The sequence below is a fragment of the Cyrtonyx montezumae genome, unplaced genomic scaffold, assembly GCF_038088225.1.
Source record: "Cyrtonyx montezumae isolate F1298 unplaced genomic scaffold, pur_monq_1.0 scaffold_5, whole genome shotgun sequence".
Taxonomy (NCBI): Eukaryota; Metazoa; Chordata; class Aves; order Galliformes; family Odontophoridae; genus Cyrtonyx; species Cyrtonyx montezumae.
The window spans coordinates 12,018,783-12,036,466 of NW_027072056.1; the positions used below are offsets into that span (position 1 = coordinate 12,018,783).

The 17,684-nt window shown below is 37.8% G+C and overlaps 1 protein-coding gene across 2 annotated transcripts in view; it reads left to right on the forward strand.

The window, feature by feature from the left end:
* The window catches only part of ACAP2 (ArfGAP with coiled-coil, ankyrin repeat and PH domains 2), a 55,426-nt gene that overhangs the window by 31,742 nt on the left and 6,000 nt on the right, over positions 1–17,684 (forward strand). Inside the window, exons 10-21 of one of the 2 annotated variants that reach the window (XM_065747835.1) lie at positions 2,329–2,441; positions 5,787–5,807; positions 8,413–8,464; positions 9,807–9,907; positions 10,718–10,823; positions 11,225–11,433; positions 11,638–11,707; positions 12,899–12,993; positions 14,178–14,365; positions 15,190–15,282; positions 16,522–16,709; positions 17,072–17,181. In XM_065747835.1, the coding sequence (XP_065603907.1) occupies positions 2,329–2,441; positions 5,787–5,807; positions 8,413–8,464; positions 9,807–9,907; positions 10,718–10,823; positions 11,225–11,433; positions 11,638–11,707; positions 12,899–12,993; positions 14,178–14,365; positions 15,190–15,282; positions 16,522–16,709; positions 17,072–17,181 (1,346 nt within the window). The remainder of the gene's footprint in view (positions 1–2,328; positions 2,442–5,786; positions 5,808–8,412; positions 8,465–9,806; positions 9,908–10,717; positions 10,824–11,224; positions 11,434–11,637; positions 11,708–12,898; positions 12,994–14,177; positions 14,366–15,189; positions 15,283–16,521; positions 16,710–17,071; positions 17,182–17,684) is intronic. The other variant, XM_065747837.1, reaches the window with a different exon arrangement.

Sequence of the window (17,684 nt, forward strand, 5' to 3'; positions counted from 1 at the left end):
TCCCAGCTGTTGTGTGTGCACTGTTAGAGTTGCATGTCTGCGTACTCTTCTGTTCTATCTGCTCTGTGAAGGTGCGAGTCATTCAGGAAAGCCATTAAAAATTACACCAATTGCACTTCATGAGGAAGGCTTATTATTTTAGATTACTTAGGCCAAGAAGGTAGCAAGATAAATAATCCTGTTAGGATAGTATGTGTCTTCAGAGCTTAAATTAGTTTCACTGGAAAAGGCGGTTGCATTTTCTGCAGAAGTTTTCCATGCTTGAAGGAAAATGTGATTATGTGGTAGTTTGGGTAGAAAAGACTGAGCCAAGGCATATTATCTTTCACTAGTCAAGGAATTGCAGGAGTCACTGAGGCAGGGAGATGCAAATCTTTAGCAGGTTTCACTATGTTTGGGAGCTGGTAAGTTAGAGGAATTTGTGATATAGGGGTGGGAGGGGTTGCCTTGTTTTTGGTTTTTTTCCCTCTTCTCCTTAGAAAGGAAACGACTTTTTTCCAGAAAGGACTTAAAGTGCTTTGAGAATGTTTTCATATATTACATAAGCTGTATCACTATGGTAAAGCTACCAGGATAAAAGCTTTCTAAAGTCTTTAATGCTCAGTGTGCTCTGATCTAGAAAACACGCAGAAAATCGAGCTCACGAGATATTGAATAATGCTCAAATTTGTAATTTTTGAGAACCATTTGTTTGTAATCTATCTTCTTTTAGAATTTTTGCAGTGATTTTCTACCACTGAATTAATAAAAAATCTAAATTTTACATTTCAAATTTAGTCCCATCTATTAAGATGGGTAGTTGAACACGTGAGTTACTACATGAAATCTCCTGCTGTGCAGTTTGTGTGGAAAAATGCCTGCATTTTCAAAAATGTTTGTGAAATATTCTGCCTCTCTCATATTTAAAGGTTTTTTGAGTTATGAGACTTCATTTTCAGTGATATCTCTTATGAGGAGAAGCCATATGTTGCTCCTCTAACTTAAGGACATATTTTACTAACCATGAGATTCAGTAATGGCATGAATTTTCTTTTGATCTCTGGATACAGTTTATAACAAATGATATAATTCCATGTGCATCTCTAGCAGCAGTTAGCCCTTGCTCAATAAACACCTGAGATCAGCTAGTTCAGACTTAATGAAGCCAGTCCAAATACAAGTAAGGAAAAAGTGGGAGAATGTTGTATTTCTTGTCTTACCTAAGGAGCTACGGAGATAAGTCTTGGAGTTACTTCCTTAAATCCCAAATCTATGGGGAGATATATACTTTAGCAGAACTGTCTCTATTGTTCACAAAGCTCCACCACTTCAAGTTGATGAGTTTTCTTCTCCTAATCTTTGACTGAAATGTGTTTGTTTATTTATTTGTGGGATTTAAATAAATAAATAGCCAACTTCATAGTCTCCTACCCTGACTTTTCAGTGAATGAGAAGAATCACTGTTCCTTCTGATGTGCATTTATTTATGAGTTTATGTTTGCACAGAACTTGAGGGAGATACTGGAAGTTTAATGCATTTGAGTGTCTACTTGCTGCCCATCCTGACATAAATGAGAACATAGGATGATAGAATGAGTCATAGAATAGTGCTTAGGTTGGAATAGACCTTAAAGACCCTTCCAACCCTCTACTGTGGGCAGGGTTGCCTCCCACTAGACTCCATACAAACTGGCCTTGAATATTTCCTGGGATGGGGCACTCTCATCCCTCTGGGCAGTAGTGCCAGTGTCTTTGGCAGTGCTAGAGGAATCCTACTCATAACTATGTGTGCAAAGCTCAGGAAAGATACGAGGACAAAGACTTAAAATGTGGGTGATAATTATCTACAAATTGCTCACTGTAGGTTTTCTGTAGCTGTCAACATTTATTAGGTATTAACAACACATGCTAGGTATTACTAAAATGATAGGACTTAACATGATTTCTTTTTTACATGTTGATCTTTCACATGGTTTAGCTTCTTGAAAACATGTTAGTTTTGTTCTCTAGAACGTAGGTAGGTGTGCACCTCTTTGAGCTACAGCCTTTCTGATTCAGAGACTTTCCTTGTCCTCCCTTGTTCTTTCATGCACTTTGAGAAGATGGTTAGTAAAATAAATAATGATTTCTGATCTATTAAAATAAAAATCATCTCCAGCATCTGATCTCCTGAAAATGCTTTTCGAAAAAGTTGTTGGGGCTTAGAGTCATGGCATGGCATGACTGGCGGGAGTTGCAAGCTAAACATTTTTCCTAAATAATTACTCTTTTTAACGTGGCCAATACCTCAACTTCTAATTGTATCCACAATGTGTTGGTTTTTTTTCTCCTCTTGTTCCTTTGTACTAGGATTACTCTGGTGACGACTCGAAACTAGAATACAATGTAGATGCAGCCAATGGTATTGTTATGGAAGGCTATCTGTTCAAGCGAGCCAGCAATGCCTTCAAGACTTGGAACAGGTAATTACTCAGAACCTCTGGCTTTTTAAGATACTGCTTGTTAAGCTCAGTTCTTGTCTGACTTACAATCTATGCAGCTTACTGATTCCACTGATCCAACAGAACCCTTGGACTGCTCTGTGAGTTTATGTAGAGAACGCTTCATAGCCCTTTCTCCTTATTGCTTCTCCTAGAGGTTTGCAGGCCTTTAGTAAGAATGTATCTTGAAATTTGGAGAAGTCCCATGTATGGAAGGCTGGCTTTATTGTCTGCGGTCTGGATCTATAATTGTGCTTTGATCTTTTATTTTGAAACTGAGCAATTGTTATGATTATATGTAGTATGCTATTTGAATGTTTATGCTGGGAAAATAAGTGTTTAGGTGATGGTGTAGAATAGAAGTTGCAAGCTATTGGAAGCAGGAACACGTAGCGAAGGACTCAAGGACTGTTATTTTTCCTGAAAGATAAGCATTGTTGTTCTTTGCAGTTCCTATGCTGTGCAGTAACTTCTGCATTCTTTAGTTTTGATGGTCATGTTGGGAATTCAGAATACGCTGTCAGACTTGTCTGTTTAAAGATGTTTATTTTACTATTGTTTATATGTTTTTATTACGGAACTGGATTTCGTTTGCATTTCCAGTGGTGTACACTTCTTTCACCAAAATGTGTTCTTGAGCATTTACAATAGAGTTGAGTACAGTTCTTAAATTGTGAAGTTAGTTCGATATAGAGCTGCTCTTACTATCTCTCACTCCACAGTTTTGCAGCAGTGCTTCTGTTAAGCAGTTGGCTGTGCTTTGGAGATCAGAGTCTGCATTTGGATCTGTGAGCTCTTCTTAATTCTGTAGTTCTTTGAATATCTTGGAATGTCACAAGTCAGTAGAAAATCAAATTATTTCCCCTAAATCCTAAATCAGCTGCAGATGATTAGGGTGCATTTACATTAGCAAGTGGTGTGCAGCTCCTCTAGGGGGTTTGCCTTGGACTACCTCTAGTCTGGTCCTGTGGTCTGATTATTTGTAATTGTGATGTACCTTCTGTGCTGGTTTCATCCACATGAATCTGGAGTTCTCCAAGACAACTCTGTGAGGCACCTAAGAATGAAGAAGGGACAAAACTAGCAGATATGTTTCAAAAGCACATTTCTGGTCAGAGGTAAAATGTTAGACTAAGTAGTGTAAGCACACTTTGGGAAAACTCTGCAGTGACAGGGCAGGAAACTGTTGTCCGCTGAATTTACAACAGGTACAGAGAGTCCTTCGTGTGAGGTGTTTTGCAGGGTTATCTGCAGCCTCTTGATAAGTGACTGAGAACGAAGCTCCTGCTTCACATCCTTCTGTTGCGTGTTATAAAGGCTTTGCTCACTGGGAATGTAACAGAGAAGTCATTATTAACAAAAGTCATAGTGTAAGTTTACATGTTTGAGCAAATACGATCAAAATGTTCGAGCAATATCATTTAAGAGAGCCAAGGTAAGCAGCTCAGAAATGAGTCAGAGCTAACCTACTTTATTATATAGTTTATATTTGCATGTTATTTTTTCTATTTATCCTGTGAACACTCACAATTCAGTAAAGCTAAGCCTTTAATCTTTCTTAATCTGAAGTTCAGAACTTATTGTCATAGGCTAGTTGGATGTGTCAGAACTAGGCAGTGAGTAGCATTTGATAAGCCATCTATAAATGTGGCTTAGAAATCGAAACCATGATTTTAATTCTGTACTTCATACAGTCCAAAACCATTGTTGTCTGCTGTGAAACTATTACTATTAAGCTGTGTAAAATAAAAACCTTCTTAATGAAGACAGCTGCTAGTAATTTGTTCTATCCTCACTCTTCATGTTTTAATAAAACAGAAAAGTTTTAATCCTGTTTTTATTTCTGAATAGAGTTGTTACTGCTTGCTACGTTGTAGGCACTGAAGTGGCTTTTGCCTTTCTGTTGCTGGTTTCCACTGACGGAATGCTTTACTTCCATAGTATTGCAATTTCACCTTCGTGGCGGCAATACTGACTGAAATTCAAACATGCACTAGAGGCTGGAGTGCGATTCCAGCCACAGGAAAGCACTGTCTCCACTTTAAACAGTTTTGAGTGTAGAAATGTATGAAGAAATATTGAAGGAGAAAACATATAGAGAATGATGTATTTTATATGAGGGAATTCAGAGCAGAAATCGGAGGCCCCTGTGGCAGACAGGCTGCTTTCAGTGTCCTTGTCAGGTAGGTAGTTTTCTGCTTCATGGTGTGCCTCTCTTTTGTGAGAAGGCAAGGGATAGAGAATCAACCAGCTGAAACAAAGCCATGATGACTCTTCTAGAGGGAAATACTGGAGTTTCCTGATGGTCTGAACCAATGGCAGTTTGTTAACCAAACCACTGGCTACCTGCTGTTTGTAATGCCAGCTGTAATGTGGTATTTTGTCAGTCCCCTCTGTCAGTATCAGTGTTGTGATGGTTTGAGATTCTTTAAAGTGTTCCTTGACGACAATGTTATGAGAAGGCATAAAAATCACTGCATTTGGCAATGTTAAAAACGTAGACCAGGAAATGGTACAGTGAGCTTTTCCTGGCTTGGACACATCTCTGTGATCCCATCAGATGATGTTGTGATACTTTGTGCATCCTCTGTTCTGGATTATCCTTGGGCAGTGCCAGTTGCTGTGGCGGGAAAATTTCCAAATCCCAATTATTTTTTGCTAGGATGGTGTAGTTTCTTCCTTGGGCAGTTGGCAGCTTGGTTGAGTTGTCCAAAGAGTGCAGTTGCAAATTTATTTGGGATAATTCTGTATGGTGCTCACCTGAGAAACAGTTTGCAAGCAGGTTAAAAAGAAAACTATGAGAGCTGTTTGTCATTTGACATTGCTTTGTTCTGAAAGAGCTTAAGGTTTTGGAATCTTCTTTATACTGTATCTTCTGGTATAGTGTATGTGTCTACTCACAGGTACTTCAGTGGAAGGCAGATTCAGTCTTTATACCAGGAAGTCACAACTGGCATGGAGACCTGCTTTTAGAATGTATGCATATTTAGGTGGTATCTTTTTGTACACAGATTTTTTGGGGTTTTGGGAAATGAAATCAATTGAATTTACTGCACAACAATAGGTGGTAAACCTTTGGTTCTTAGAAATTCAGATTTAAAAAGGGTCTGTGTTAATAAATGTATGTGTGACTAAGAAAAGCATTTATGAAACACTAGTACATTCTGAATAATTTTAAGTTGGATGCATTAGGTAGGTGTTTTCCTTTTTAATTCGGCTATTTTCAGATCATGCTAATTCTTTGCTTATTTTGCTCATTTTGCATTTTTCATTCCTGTTCCTCCTTTCCCTTATGTTTTAATCCTACCCCATTTTTTCACATGACAGGAAAAAGCCAGATCACATCAGGTACCAACCAGCTTCTTTTATACGTTCCCAATGTTTCTTTGGCACGCAAAAAGCTCTAATTAACCCTGCCTTTAATTTTGATTACTTGCAATGGATGTAAAGTGGCTCAGTCTAAGAAAATAACAGAAGGATTCTGCCTGGGATGCCAACCTGCTGCTCAGCACTTCTAAAAGAATTAGTAAGATGGAGCTAGTTTTAGCTAAAAAGGAATTAAAGCAAAGTTTATGCACTCAGACTTCTGAGCATATGAGATCAATGTTTTGACTTTTTCCTCTGTAGATTGATGGGTTTTTTCTCACCAACTACACTGGAAATAGAAATAACTTTTGAATGTTGTGCATTCTTAATCACTGATGTGAATGCTGATGGCAACCTATTAAGAAAATAGTTTCCTTTTGAAAATCGATAAGCACAATTCAGTGTAACATTCAAATAATTTAACTTTACTTTTGTATTTTTTTAGCACTTCTTGTAGCTCTTGTAAATTTAAAATGCTTTTTAATTAATGGTGTTCTTTTCTATTTAAGAAACACTTTTATTTTTTAATTGTGCAGGTGAGAATGATTGGAAGCTATTTAGTTTGTAAACCCAAACAGCTGAACTTAAGGACTCCTATAAACTCCATGGGGCAGTGCCAGCTGCTTTGGGATTTCCCCTGATGAGTTTTCTCTTTTACTGTGCCTTTCTCCTACCATTTGACAGAAGGTCACATTTGAAGAAACTTTGATGACTTTCAGCATGACAGCGTGCATGTTGCTAAAGCTGCACAAGCAGGGGATGGATATACACCACAACAGCCCCTTCAGTGCAGGTGTTAGGGGTTATAAGTTCCTGCCTGTTAGCTCTGAGAGCCCCCAGTACTCTGTTTCCTACAGTAATTTGTTTATGAATTATTTCAAATGTTCAAAACAACATCAGATTGTTGTCCCAAGTAAAATGGCTGTGATGCTGATATGGAAGGGAGGCTGCCACCTTTGTTTTTTAAAGCATATGGTGGAGTGTATTCGCTTATCACCCTCAAGAAATGTGAGCTACGAGTTATACTGCACTCTCAGTTATTTATCCTCTTCAGTGGAAGTTCCTTAAAAGATAAAAATCCCCCTCACGCCCCGCTCCCAAAATACTTTTTGACTGAACTTGGCAAGTTCCCTTAAAGATGTTGTTTCCCCCGTGCAGGAAACTGTTCTGCATTGTTCTGCTCAATTATCTTAATGCAAAAAGTTGACGGCTATTATGGTGGAAATCCAATATTGAAAGGAGATTCTTTTGTTATTTTTAAAATTAAATACATTGCACAACATTTGAAAGAATACTTGTAAAAAGGTAGAATCTCATCTGTCTACTAAATATTAACTTTTCTAACAAATGCTAGCTTTCCTGATTGGAATCTAACTGTCTCATATATCTTTAGTTTTTCCTTTTCTATTTTCTTAACAGTCTTTGTGTGCTTCTTTCTATGAATGGCCTGTGGTGATTGAACAAACTTATGGAGCCTTCTTGTTACTAATTTTAGTGAACCATAGCTTGATATTCACAAGTTTGTACTGCAACATATCTTGTTCTCCACAGTATTTTGTGCACTGTTGGCACTCAGACTAGTTGGCAGTGCAGAAAACAGGGATGTGCAGTCTGTATAAATGGGATATCTGAGGTAACTGAGCCATTATGTTACGGTGAACACAGGTTTGTATTATAAACCTGTACAAAAGCAATGTATGCTAACTTCGCTGCAGGGCTGAATTGATATTTGTATTATGAAATTTTTGTTCTGTTCAAAGCCAGCTTTTCTTCTGTGCATCCCCAGGAGAGCCAGAGGCAGATGGCCATGTTTGCTTCTATTTTCATATTCAGTGATGTGATAGACATGGTTCTAGATCTGAGATGCACAGAATTTTTTTTCAAGAACACCAACTATTCATCCATTCACTACGAATTGTATCCCATCTGAGCAGGAGTTGGACAAGGAAGGAGGATTTTTTTTTCCTTTAAGTGTTATCTTTTGGATTTTATTGGGTACCTTAATTTATTTTAAATTGTTTCCTGTAAAACTAATGCTTAAGAACCTACTTAGTAGTTGCTTTGTGTTTATATGCAATGTTTTCTATCTAAAATTCTAAGAAATACCAATATAGAGAGACCTCCATGGCATAGCAATACATTAGTTCTGTCTGATGGCTAGGTAAGTTATTTGTTAGCTCTACTCCTGAAAATATTTCAAGAGTGAGTAGTTCAAATGTTTTAGTACTTCCATTATTTAAACTATTTTAATTTGTGTTATTGAATTACTTAGAAGTTGTAGTGTGCTGCTAAAATACAGATGTAAATGTTCTTTGAAACGAAAATGTTTTGTATCTTAGCTTTACTAATGTCATAACACGAATGTATTTGTCCAGGATTCAAATTATTTGAACTTTGCACTCTTTTTTTGTTTTGTCTCTGCTCTTCCTTTTACTCCTGAAATACTTGTCCAAACTGACTGCAGAATTAATACCACAAATTCTTTTTCACTTTCATTCTCTCTATAGACTGTATCATAGCATATTTGAGTCAAATAAATACAGTGAAATCAGTTGCATATTGTTTGGATGTCTTTTTGTTTGAATAGGCGCTGGTTCTCCATACAGAACAACCAACTTGTGTACCAGAAGAAATTTAAGGTAGGTATGAAAAGCTGCCTTGGGATAATTTGATGTCGATGTTGGTCTTCCTGGTTCATCAGAGAAAGAAGCAGAAAGTTGGCATGGATGTCCTGTGTGGTCTTGAAAAACCTACTTGATTTTCTCAATTAGTTTTTCCCTTTGTAAAATGAGATAAACACTTGTATTGCAGATTTAGAGAGTTGTGAGCAGTACTTGATTTATTGTGGTTATTTTTGTTACCTTGTTGCAGAGAAGACTCACAAGGAGCCTTGAGAGCTGTTGATCACAAAAGGCTTGTGTATGCTTGCTGGCTGACTGAGGGCTGCATAGTGTTCTTTGGGCAAGTCCATAAGGATTTGCTCTTTCCAGTTACTGGCTGGGCTCACAAACCCAATTTTGCAATCTGAGAGAGGAGAAAATGACACAGAAGTATTTGTTACCAATGCTATGTCCACATACCTAATAGTGAAAGTGTAAGGCTTAGCAGTCGATGTCCGTTGTGGCGAAGTATAGTTTTTCACACCTGCTGTATACAGCAGCAGCTTGAGCAAGACTGCCCCAGCCTAGAAGTTAGTTTTGTCAACTAGCATTTGGGCAAGTGTCTCTCTGATTTACTCTTCTAGAATCAGTTTGTGCATCACATAGCTGTAACTGTTCTTTGTGGGGGAAAAAAAAAGTAGAAGTAGAGAACTGAATGGAGAAGGCAATAAGTAAGTAAAGGGAAGTTTATGGTTATTCATTGGTCATCAGCATTAACAGCCTAGGTTCAGAGCCTGCTGCTTGTTAACTGATGTGCTGTCAGTTCAGGGGGTGTGGTCTTTTTGTGGTTGGAAACAAGTGGTGCAATTATATGCTAGTACGTTTTAGGCACTTGTTGATTGTGAATTGCAGTCGCTTTTGATACATTTTTATATTACAAAAAGCACCTTTAAAAATTGCATTATTTTAAAATGGATGTCTTTGGAGTTGAATCAAATTGTCACAACCACTGCATCGCTTCTGGGTTTTTGTACTTGGCACTTAATATGTGGCTTATTTAGTGTAATCTGTCTGATTTCTGTGTAAGTTAATAGCACATCTTCTAGGAATTAGCTCTGAACTCCTTTGAATACTGTTTTTTAAGCTGTTGATTATTCAGTAGTTTGGATTGTAGATGCAAAGACAATCTCAAAATTCTCACAGGATATAACCAAGCATGAAAATTGAAATAAATATTTCCTGCCAACTGTGTCCAATATCACTTATTTCAAATTTAATTTTCAAAGGAAAAATGTATACGGAGTGGTGAAGTTAAATGAGAAATAATTTGAGGGTATCAGCAACTTTTTTCATCTGTCCCTTTTACTTTTTTTTCTCTTAGGATAATCCCACAGTAGTTGTTGAAGACTTGCGGCTCTGCACAGTTAAACACTGTGAAGACATAGAAAGGCGTTTCTGTTTCGAGGTGGTTTCTCCAACAAAGTAAGGAGAAGTGATGGAGCATGTTTATTTAAACATGAAGGGGTTAAATTAAATCGTTAGATTTAGTTGCCTTGAAACACAAGATGAGCGTGTCTCTTGGGACAAATCAAAACAGGGAAAATATTTGAACAATTCTGTTCTCTAAAACTCTGGCTGGGAGAAAGTGATGCTGTGAGAAGTATTCCCAGTATTTAGTTTACTTCTGGCATTAAAATAAACATGTGTTCCTATGCTTTACATATAAATGTCTTGTAGTCATGGAGCTGTTGTGTTTTAGTAGTGGTATCTGGTATCAAGCTGCTTAGTAGCCTAGAAAGTAGCTAATGAGAAACGACCAAAGAATGAGTTTTTCTTTGACTGTCCATGTAAAAAATATTTTTTGTTGTTTTTTTGTCAAGGCTTTCCAATCATTTTCTCTTGGCTTTGGTGAATGACTTAAGCATTCAGAGACCGATAGCTGTAGACAATTGTGGAGGTAAATCATGTGGGAGGATGAGAGATTTGGAATAAGAATAAAAAAAAGAAAGGAATAGGAGATTAAGATATTCTCTGGGTTATTTGAAGAGTCATGCCCATGCTTTAAGATTACCTATAAATAGTTGAAACAAGGAGTTTGTAGATCATAAAAGTCAGCTGCATTATTATCTGGAAACAAACGGATTTATTATTACATGGTGCATAATAAGCGACATACACATGTTGACAGCAACAAACTTTGCCAGGGCTCTAAGTTTGATTGAAGAACGTGTTGTTTGATGTAAGCTGCTTGCTTGGCCTCTGGCTCTAAGAGCATTATGTGATTCCTCACAGAAGCTGCATGCTCCAAGCTGACTCAGAAAAGCTGCGGCAGGCATGGATTAAGGCTGTTCAGACCAGTATTGCTACAGCATACAGAGAGAAAGGGGATGAATCTGAGGTGAGTTTAAAAACCAACCAAACAGTAACTATGTTTAGATCTTGAGAAGTAAAAATAGAGGGAACTTCTCCTTGAGAGAGGGGAACTAAAAATAAAATCCATTGTTTGTGGAAGTGCAATGAAATTTTGAAGGCTTTAATTGTCTAATTTGTCTGTAATTCCATCTCACTAGAATTGCTTTGGCCTGTATGTGTTGAAGTTTTTCTGTAGCACTATCTAAATCATAGGATTATTGACTCAGGCTCAGTTCTGTATTTTTTCTAAAAAGCTGAAGGTATTTTTCAGTTCTGTGATTTCTTTGGCTTTAAATGCAAAGCTTTTTTCTAGAATTCTAGTGTACTGTCAGTATTTCAGTATTCATAGGATCTTCTTCTCTAGTGTATTTTTTGTTTCTTTTTCAGAAACAGGAAAAGAAGTCGTCCCCTTCTACTGGAAGCCTAGAGTCTGGCAGCGAGACAAAAGAGAAGTTGTTAAAGGGAGAAAGTGCTCTACAGCGAGTTCAGTGTATTCCTGGTAATGCTGCCTGCTGTGACTGTGGGTTGGCAGATCCTCGTTGGGCCAGCATCAACCTTGGAATCACACTGTGCATCGAGTGCTCTGGGATACACAGGTTGGCGAGCTTTTCAGAAGTGTAATTGATTGAAATAGGAAATGTGGTGGTTGCCTCTTAAAACAGATTTTAAGGCAAGGTTAGAGAGTCCCTTTTAGTAGGCAGAGTGAAGGAAACATGCTTTATTTGCATAAACCAATATAAAATCATATGAAATCAGATGGAGTGCACCTGTACAGGCTTATGTTTCTTTTTGCTATTTAGGAGCTTAGGAGTCCACTTCTCAAAAGTAAGATCTTTAACTCTGGATTCATGGGAACCTGAACTTCTGAAGGTATGATGTTATTTTTGAAAGAAGAGTTTGTCTGGTACTTAGGTTGTTTTTCTAAAGCCAAGGATGAATGTTCATGCAAGAAAAATTTGCATTTGTACTGTGTGTCTTCTGCTTCTGAGTGGAAAATATTTATAATGACGACATATTTGTTAACTCACACTTCTTTTATACAGTTTGCTGGATTAATAGTCCTTGATACAAACTTGCAAGTCAGACCACTTTGTGACACTTTTAGGTTCACAAATGCAGTGTGAAATACTAGGTTTGATACTTTCAGCATATGAAAACGATGCAGATGAATAGCATAGCGGGCTGAAAAATCTCGAGTTCTGTGTCAGGTGAAAGTATGAATATTTTTCAAAATTGGAATGCCAGCTATTAGAATGAGATCTTGATTTCAAACACATTCTGGCTTCTGGGAGACTACATGTATCTGCTACTGTGTGCTGCACATGTGCCAGAATTCTAGTTTGAAAATTAATATTGTAGACGTTGAAATACAGAAATAGGAACTGATGCATGGATGCATGTGTGCAGTTGGCTAGTTGATGCACTGCACTTGTTTCTAGCTCATGCTCTCATACTGACGCATTACCTTTCTGTTCTGAGCAATAAAAAGACAATATGAGCAGGGATGTTGTTTGACCCTAAATAGTTTTAGTACTAATGTGTTCATAATGAGGGGGGAGGGGAAGAAAATGAAAAGAAAAATACTTGCTATGCTTCATGTCCTGTTCACGTACACAAGACCTTAATGTTCTACCTGGTGTTAGAAACAAGTCATCTCTCCACTCTTGTCTTGGACAGGGTGGAACAGAGTTGAGTGAATTGTGTCTTGTCACATAAGAGTAGCTAACAGCAGAGCTGGTGGAAAGTAATGCTTTCGAGGCCCACAGTTCTATTATGGTTGCAGAAAAAAATAAAGATTCTTGATATTCATTTTCTTAATCCTATTTCGGAAGGGAATTGTACTTAAAAAAATATATGCAGTTATTGTAATCTTATTCTGTTTGGTCCCTCTATTTGCTGATATTTCTTTATCATGAAATAAACCCATGCTTATTTTTCTAAGTGAACTGACAAAACTTGGTGAAAATACCAAGCTTTAAAAAATAGCCTAAAGTAAAACTACTAGATAAGTAGATAAAGCCTTTTGCAATTGTATTTGAATTTATTTATTTTTCTTCATAGCTTATGTGTGAATTAGGAAATGGTGTTATAAATAGAATATATGAAGCAAAGTTGGAAAAAGTGGGAGTAAAGAAGCCTCAGCCTGGAAGCCAAAGGTAGTAATGCACTTCACTTTCATTTGTTCATCCTTTCATTATAGCTATGACCGATATTAAATTAAACAATGTGCATCATCGCTTAATACCAATGCAACTAAACTTCACCTTCCTGGTGTCTGATTTTTTTCTTTTCCTCTGAGTCTTACTTCGGATTACTTCAACTCCAGCACTCTAATAGCTGTGCTTGTTTCCTTTGTCTTATTACTTTCTTCAGCCTCCAGCTTGTAAAAGGTGCTGTCACTTAACTGCGTTTAACGCTTCTTTGATTTACTTTTCTTTTCTCCTTATGACCAGTATATTTCTCTCTCCTGTTTCTTATGGGTATTCCTTTTGGCTTCTGTAGTGCACTTCTTTTTCTGATCTCACTTCCTCCTTTTGATGTCAACCCTATAGTGTCCTGCTCTGCCACTTCAGTGTGTGCAGGTTGGTTTTGTTTCCTGTTTGCTTTGTGCCATCTCAGCCAGCTCTTGTGTAAGGTGCCCCTGGAAGGAACCTGTGGCTGTGACTTTTGTTTAAAGTGATATTGTTCTTTCTTTGGCTTTTGTTCCCTAATCCCCTGGAATGCTCTTCTCTCTCTGGCTCTAAAGGCTGTACTGCTGCCTACCATTTCTGTTTGTTAATTTGTTTGAAGATAGTTTCCTAATGTTTCGTTCCACTGTGAAGAATAAGTCTTTTAAGACGTTTTTACTGGCTTTCCAATTCTGTGCTGCTTGCTGTTTTATGCAGTATAAAACTGTGATTTATAAAGTACTGACAATTTGGAGGTATTATAATAACATGACTACTGTAGGAGATTTGCTAAATATCCTTTCTAGTGATAACTGCTTTTCAGTGATTTCAGTAGTAGCAGTACTTCTATAAGCTCTTTCATCATTTTGTCACAACTGGTGTGTCACATGAAGATAACACTGGGCTTCAGGAAAAAAATACATAGCTTGCATTCTGCAGCTGGTGGTTGTAACCTACATGGGGCTTTCGTTTTCTTTCCCTCATGCAGTCCTGATGTTCAAGAATCCAGAGTTGGACAAAGTGCTCTTTGTTGTTCTGCAAATGTCATTAAGTGCCCCTATGTGTGGTGCCAAAGTGCAGTTTGATTCCGGGCATTAGGATAAAATGGATGTTCTCATATTAAAAATGATAAAATCTGAGCTTACTAACTCCAGGCATTTTGTATGTGACAGACAAGAGAAGGAGGCATACATCAAAGCAAAATACGTGGAAAGAAAATTTGTAGAAAAGCAGCCTGCAGCAGCGGTATCTCCACTTGAGTCTGGAACAAAAGTTATACCTCAAAGTCGGGAAGAGAAAAGGCACAGTGCTCCTGAGAAATCCCTTTTGGCAGTAGAACAAGGTGCAGCATCTCCAAAAGGTATTCACACATTTCTCTCCCTAGCTGCATTACACATGTTCTTTTTAAAATATTTTAAAGCTTTTTGTACTTACTGATTTCCTGCCCCAAGCAGAGTAGTCCAAACCCTCTATCAATGGGTCGTGCCTAGTTCAGAGGTATACGAAAGAAAAGGCTTGTTGAGAAATGTGCACTTTTTAGGCAGGAAGAGTTGTGGACTTGGGGGTGCTTACCATTCAGAAAAGTATATACCACCTTCTTTCCTCCGTATTTTCATTCTTTATTTTTTCCAATAACGTTTTCCTGCCCTGTTCCTTCCTTACTGCCTGCTTTGTGCTTTGCTAACTTGCATGTCCCAGCGGTTGCTGTAAGTAGCGACGAGGCGAGGCGGGAGTCTCTGTTCTGTCCTGATGAACTAGATTCACTCTTCTCCTACTTTGATACCTCTTCAAAGCTACGTAGTAGTAAGTACTACAGCTGTGGCATGTTCAGTATTTGCACTAGTGATCCATTGTGTGTTGTGGCCATCTCCCTGCCTTTAATCCATTGTCTCCGGGCTACTGCGTTGCTTAGTGTTCTCATGAAATAATTTAAGCTTTTTTACTTATCCTGATTTTCTACCTTCCTAATAATCCTTGGCACTACTGTTACGGATTTTATAGTTTAAATGTGTGACTTCAGATTTATTTTAATGGACGTGTCATAAGAATAATGAATAATTACTTGTCAATGGGGAGAAAAAAATAATTCAGGACCAAGTATAAGAGCTTGCTTTATTATCATGGTGTCTGTGAGGAGTGGGTAACTTATAATCTGCATAGTAATTGTAATTCTCCCCAAAACAGTAAGAAGCAGTGACAGTGGGATCCAGCAAAGTGTTGATGACAGCAGAGAACACCTTGCCTCTACTGTATCAGTTAACAGCTTGTATGAACCAGGTGTGTGAGGCTTTGTATTTTAACACAAGACTTAATCTTTTTTTTGCTAGCGCATTCTTGTCACAGGGTTTATTACCTAATGGTACCGTTTTTTTTTCTCCAGTGTGCTGAAACATTTTAATAAGGGTATACTAATTGCTTGGGTGGCCCTTCCCTCCTCCGTGCTTGGCAGCAAGAATGGCATCAAATCCTTCTAAATAAGTTCAGTGAACTTTTTAGTCTATGATACTGAGCCAGAAGTTTTTTTTTTAGTAGAACTGAGCTTCATCTTGACACAGAGAAGTCCCTAGAGAGATGCATAAAGACTTACACTGTTGGAGATGGAATTCCTGTTAAGTCACAGATTATAAGCTTTGTGTGTTACTTGAACATTCTTGCTTAATTTTTGTTTACTACATATATGGAAGCAAACATACCTCTAAACATTACCCCAAATATCTGAAGCTTTTATAAACTGATGAAATTATCTAATATTAGTATCCTGGGCTAACAGATATATAGAGTGTAGCTTATAAAAATATCCTAAGCATTTAAGTATAAAGCAGGCTTATACTTGTACATCACAGCACACTTCTGAGGTACGTTTTAAATACAGGAGTTCACAGCTGTGGTTTGTAGGCAACCAGCATGTGCCTTAAATGATCTGACTGCATTGTAGAAGCACTTATGAAGTAACTCATGAAAGCTTATGTATAAAATGTCTTCCCACAATTTACTGTGTATAACTGTTGTTGAGATAAATGGATTTGGTTTAGTCCAAAGGATTATAGCCCCAGCAAGTCATTTATATGTAAGGAAGATACCTAAAAAAAACCTCTCAAAACGATACTAGCCTTGATATATTCAGCTGTATTGAACTGTCACAAATAGATATATTTATGTGACTGCATCTCTGCAGGAAATTTGTTATATTCGTTATCCTGTTTGAGACAAGATGCACTTCTTAGTTATAATTATTTTTTTAAGAAATGACATGGGATAGGTAGATTGAAGGATATTCAGAAATACCAGTAACATGAAGAGAAGGTTTTCTGGGCAGAATTCCTAAGTGTCCATGCTTGAGTGCTAGAATAAGCTAAAGGCATGTGTGAAGATTTCTGGTAGAGTGGGGCACCAATGCAGACCTTTCTGGGAAGCCTGAGCTACCTCATGCCAGAGATGTTTTGGCTACAATTCCAGGAGGTACCTTACAAAACAGGGATTACAGACAAGCTTTTTTCTTTTAAAAATTTCTTTCAGAAGGTGACAAGCAAGAATCTTCTGTGTTCTGTGACTCCAGGCAGCTTAGTCCAGGATTGCATCTTTATCGAGCTGCCTTTGAGAAGAATCTTCCAGATATGGCAGAAGCATTGGCCCACGGAGCTGAAGTAAATTGGGTCAATCTGGAAGAAAACAAAGCAACTCCACTCATTCAGGCAGTGCGAGGGGTATGTGACATACAGCATCCTGACTGCTGTGGGAGGAGGGGAGAGAGGGAATAATAGGGATATTTCTGTGTCACTGCTTCTTTTGAACTACTTGCTTTGCTTGTGAATGATAATGTGATTCTGAAATTGCTTTTACAGAGTTCTTACAAAGTTCTTTCTGAACTATTTTTCCCTGGTATTGGTGTGGTTGTTTTTGTTGATGCTGTTCTGTGGTTATACCACCTAGTAGCATTCAGTAGTGATATGGAAGCAGTCCCTTTAGTTTCTTTTACCATAAGACTCAGTGGTAAGAAGGCAGGATGGTTTTCACTCTGATTCTAGAGATCTGGTGCTAAATTGTTTCTTTTGCTCTTCTTCCATAGGGTTCGTTGGTTACTTGTGAATTCTTGCTGCAGAATGGTGCCAATGTGAACATCAGGGACATGAAAGGAAGAGGGCCCCTACACCACGCCACAGTTCTAGGACACACGGGGTACCTCATTGTTCCAGAATATGACAATAGTTACTAGTTACTGTCTTAATTAATGCAAAGCTTCTTCAATTACCCCATATATTCAGGTGTTTTAATATATTTCAGATCATAGAGGTTTGTTTTTTTTCCCTTAAACTTCTGTAATGAGAGTATTTTAAAACATCACTTCCCCACTCATCTCCTAGGAAAATGCATGCCTGTAAAAACTTCAGTCCACGCTGGAAAAATGTATGTTTGGTACTACTTTTGAAATAATGTGGGCTTCTGGGGAAGACTCATGTGATGTAGCATGTTTCCTATGAAAATGAGAAACAAGTGTGAGAAACAGTGGTGAGTGAGGACCAGTGCTGTTTCTGCTTGATCTCTCACAGATATTTCATTTTGAAATGTACTAAATCACATTTTTATGTTGGAACCAGACCTTGTAACTGAAACCTTGAGCCAACTTAATTCAAATGAGGACATAATCTGTTCTGTGGCACACGTTCTCTTTGCATACATGA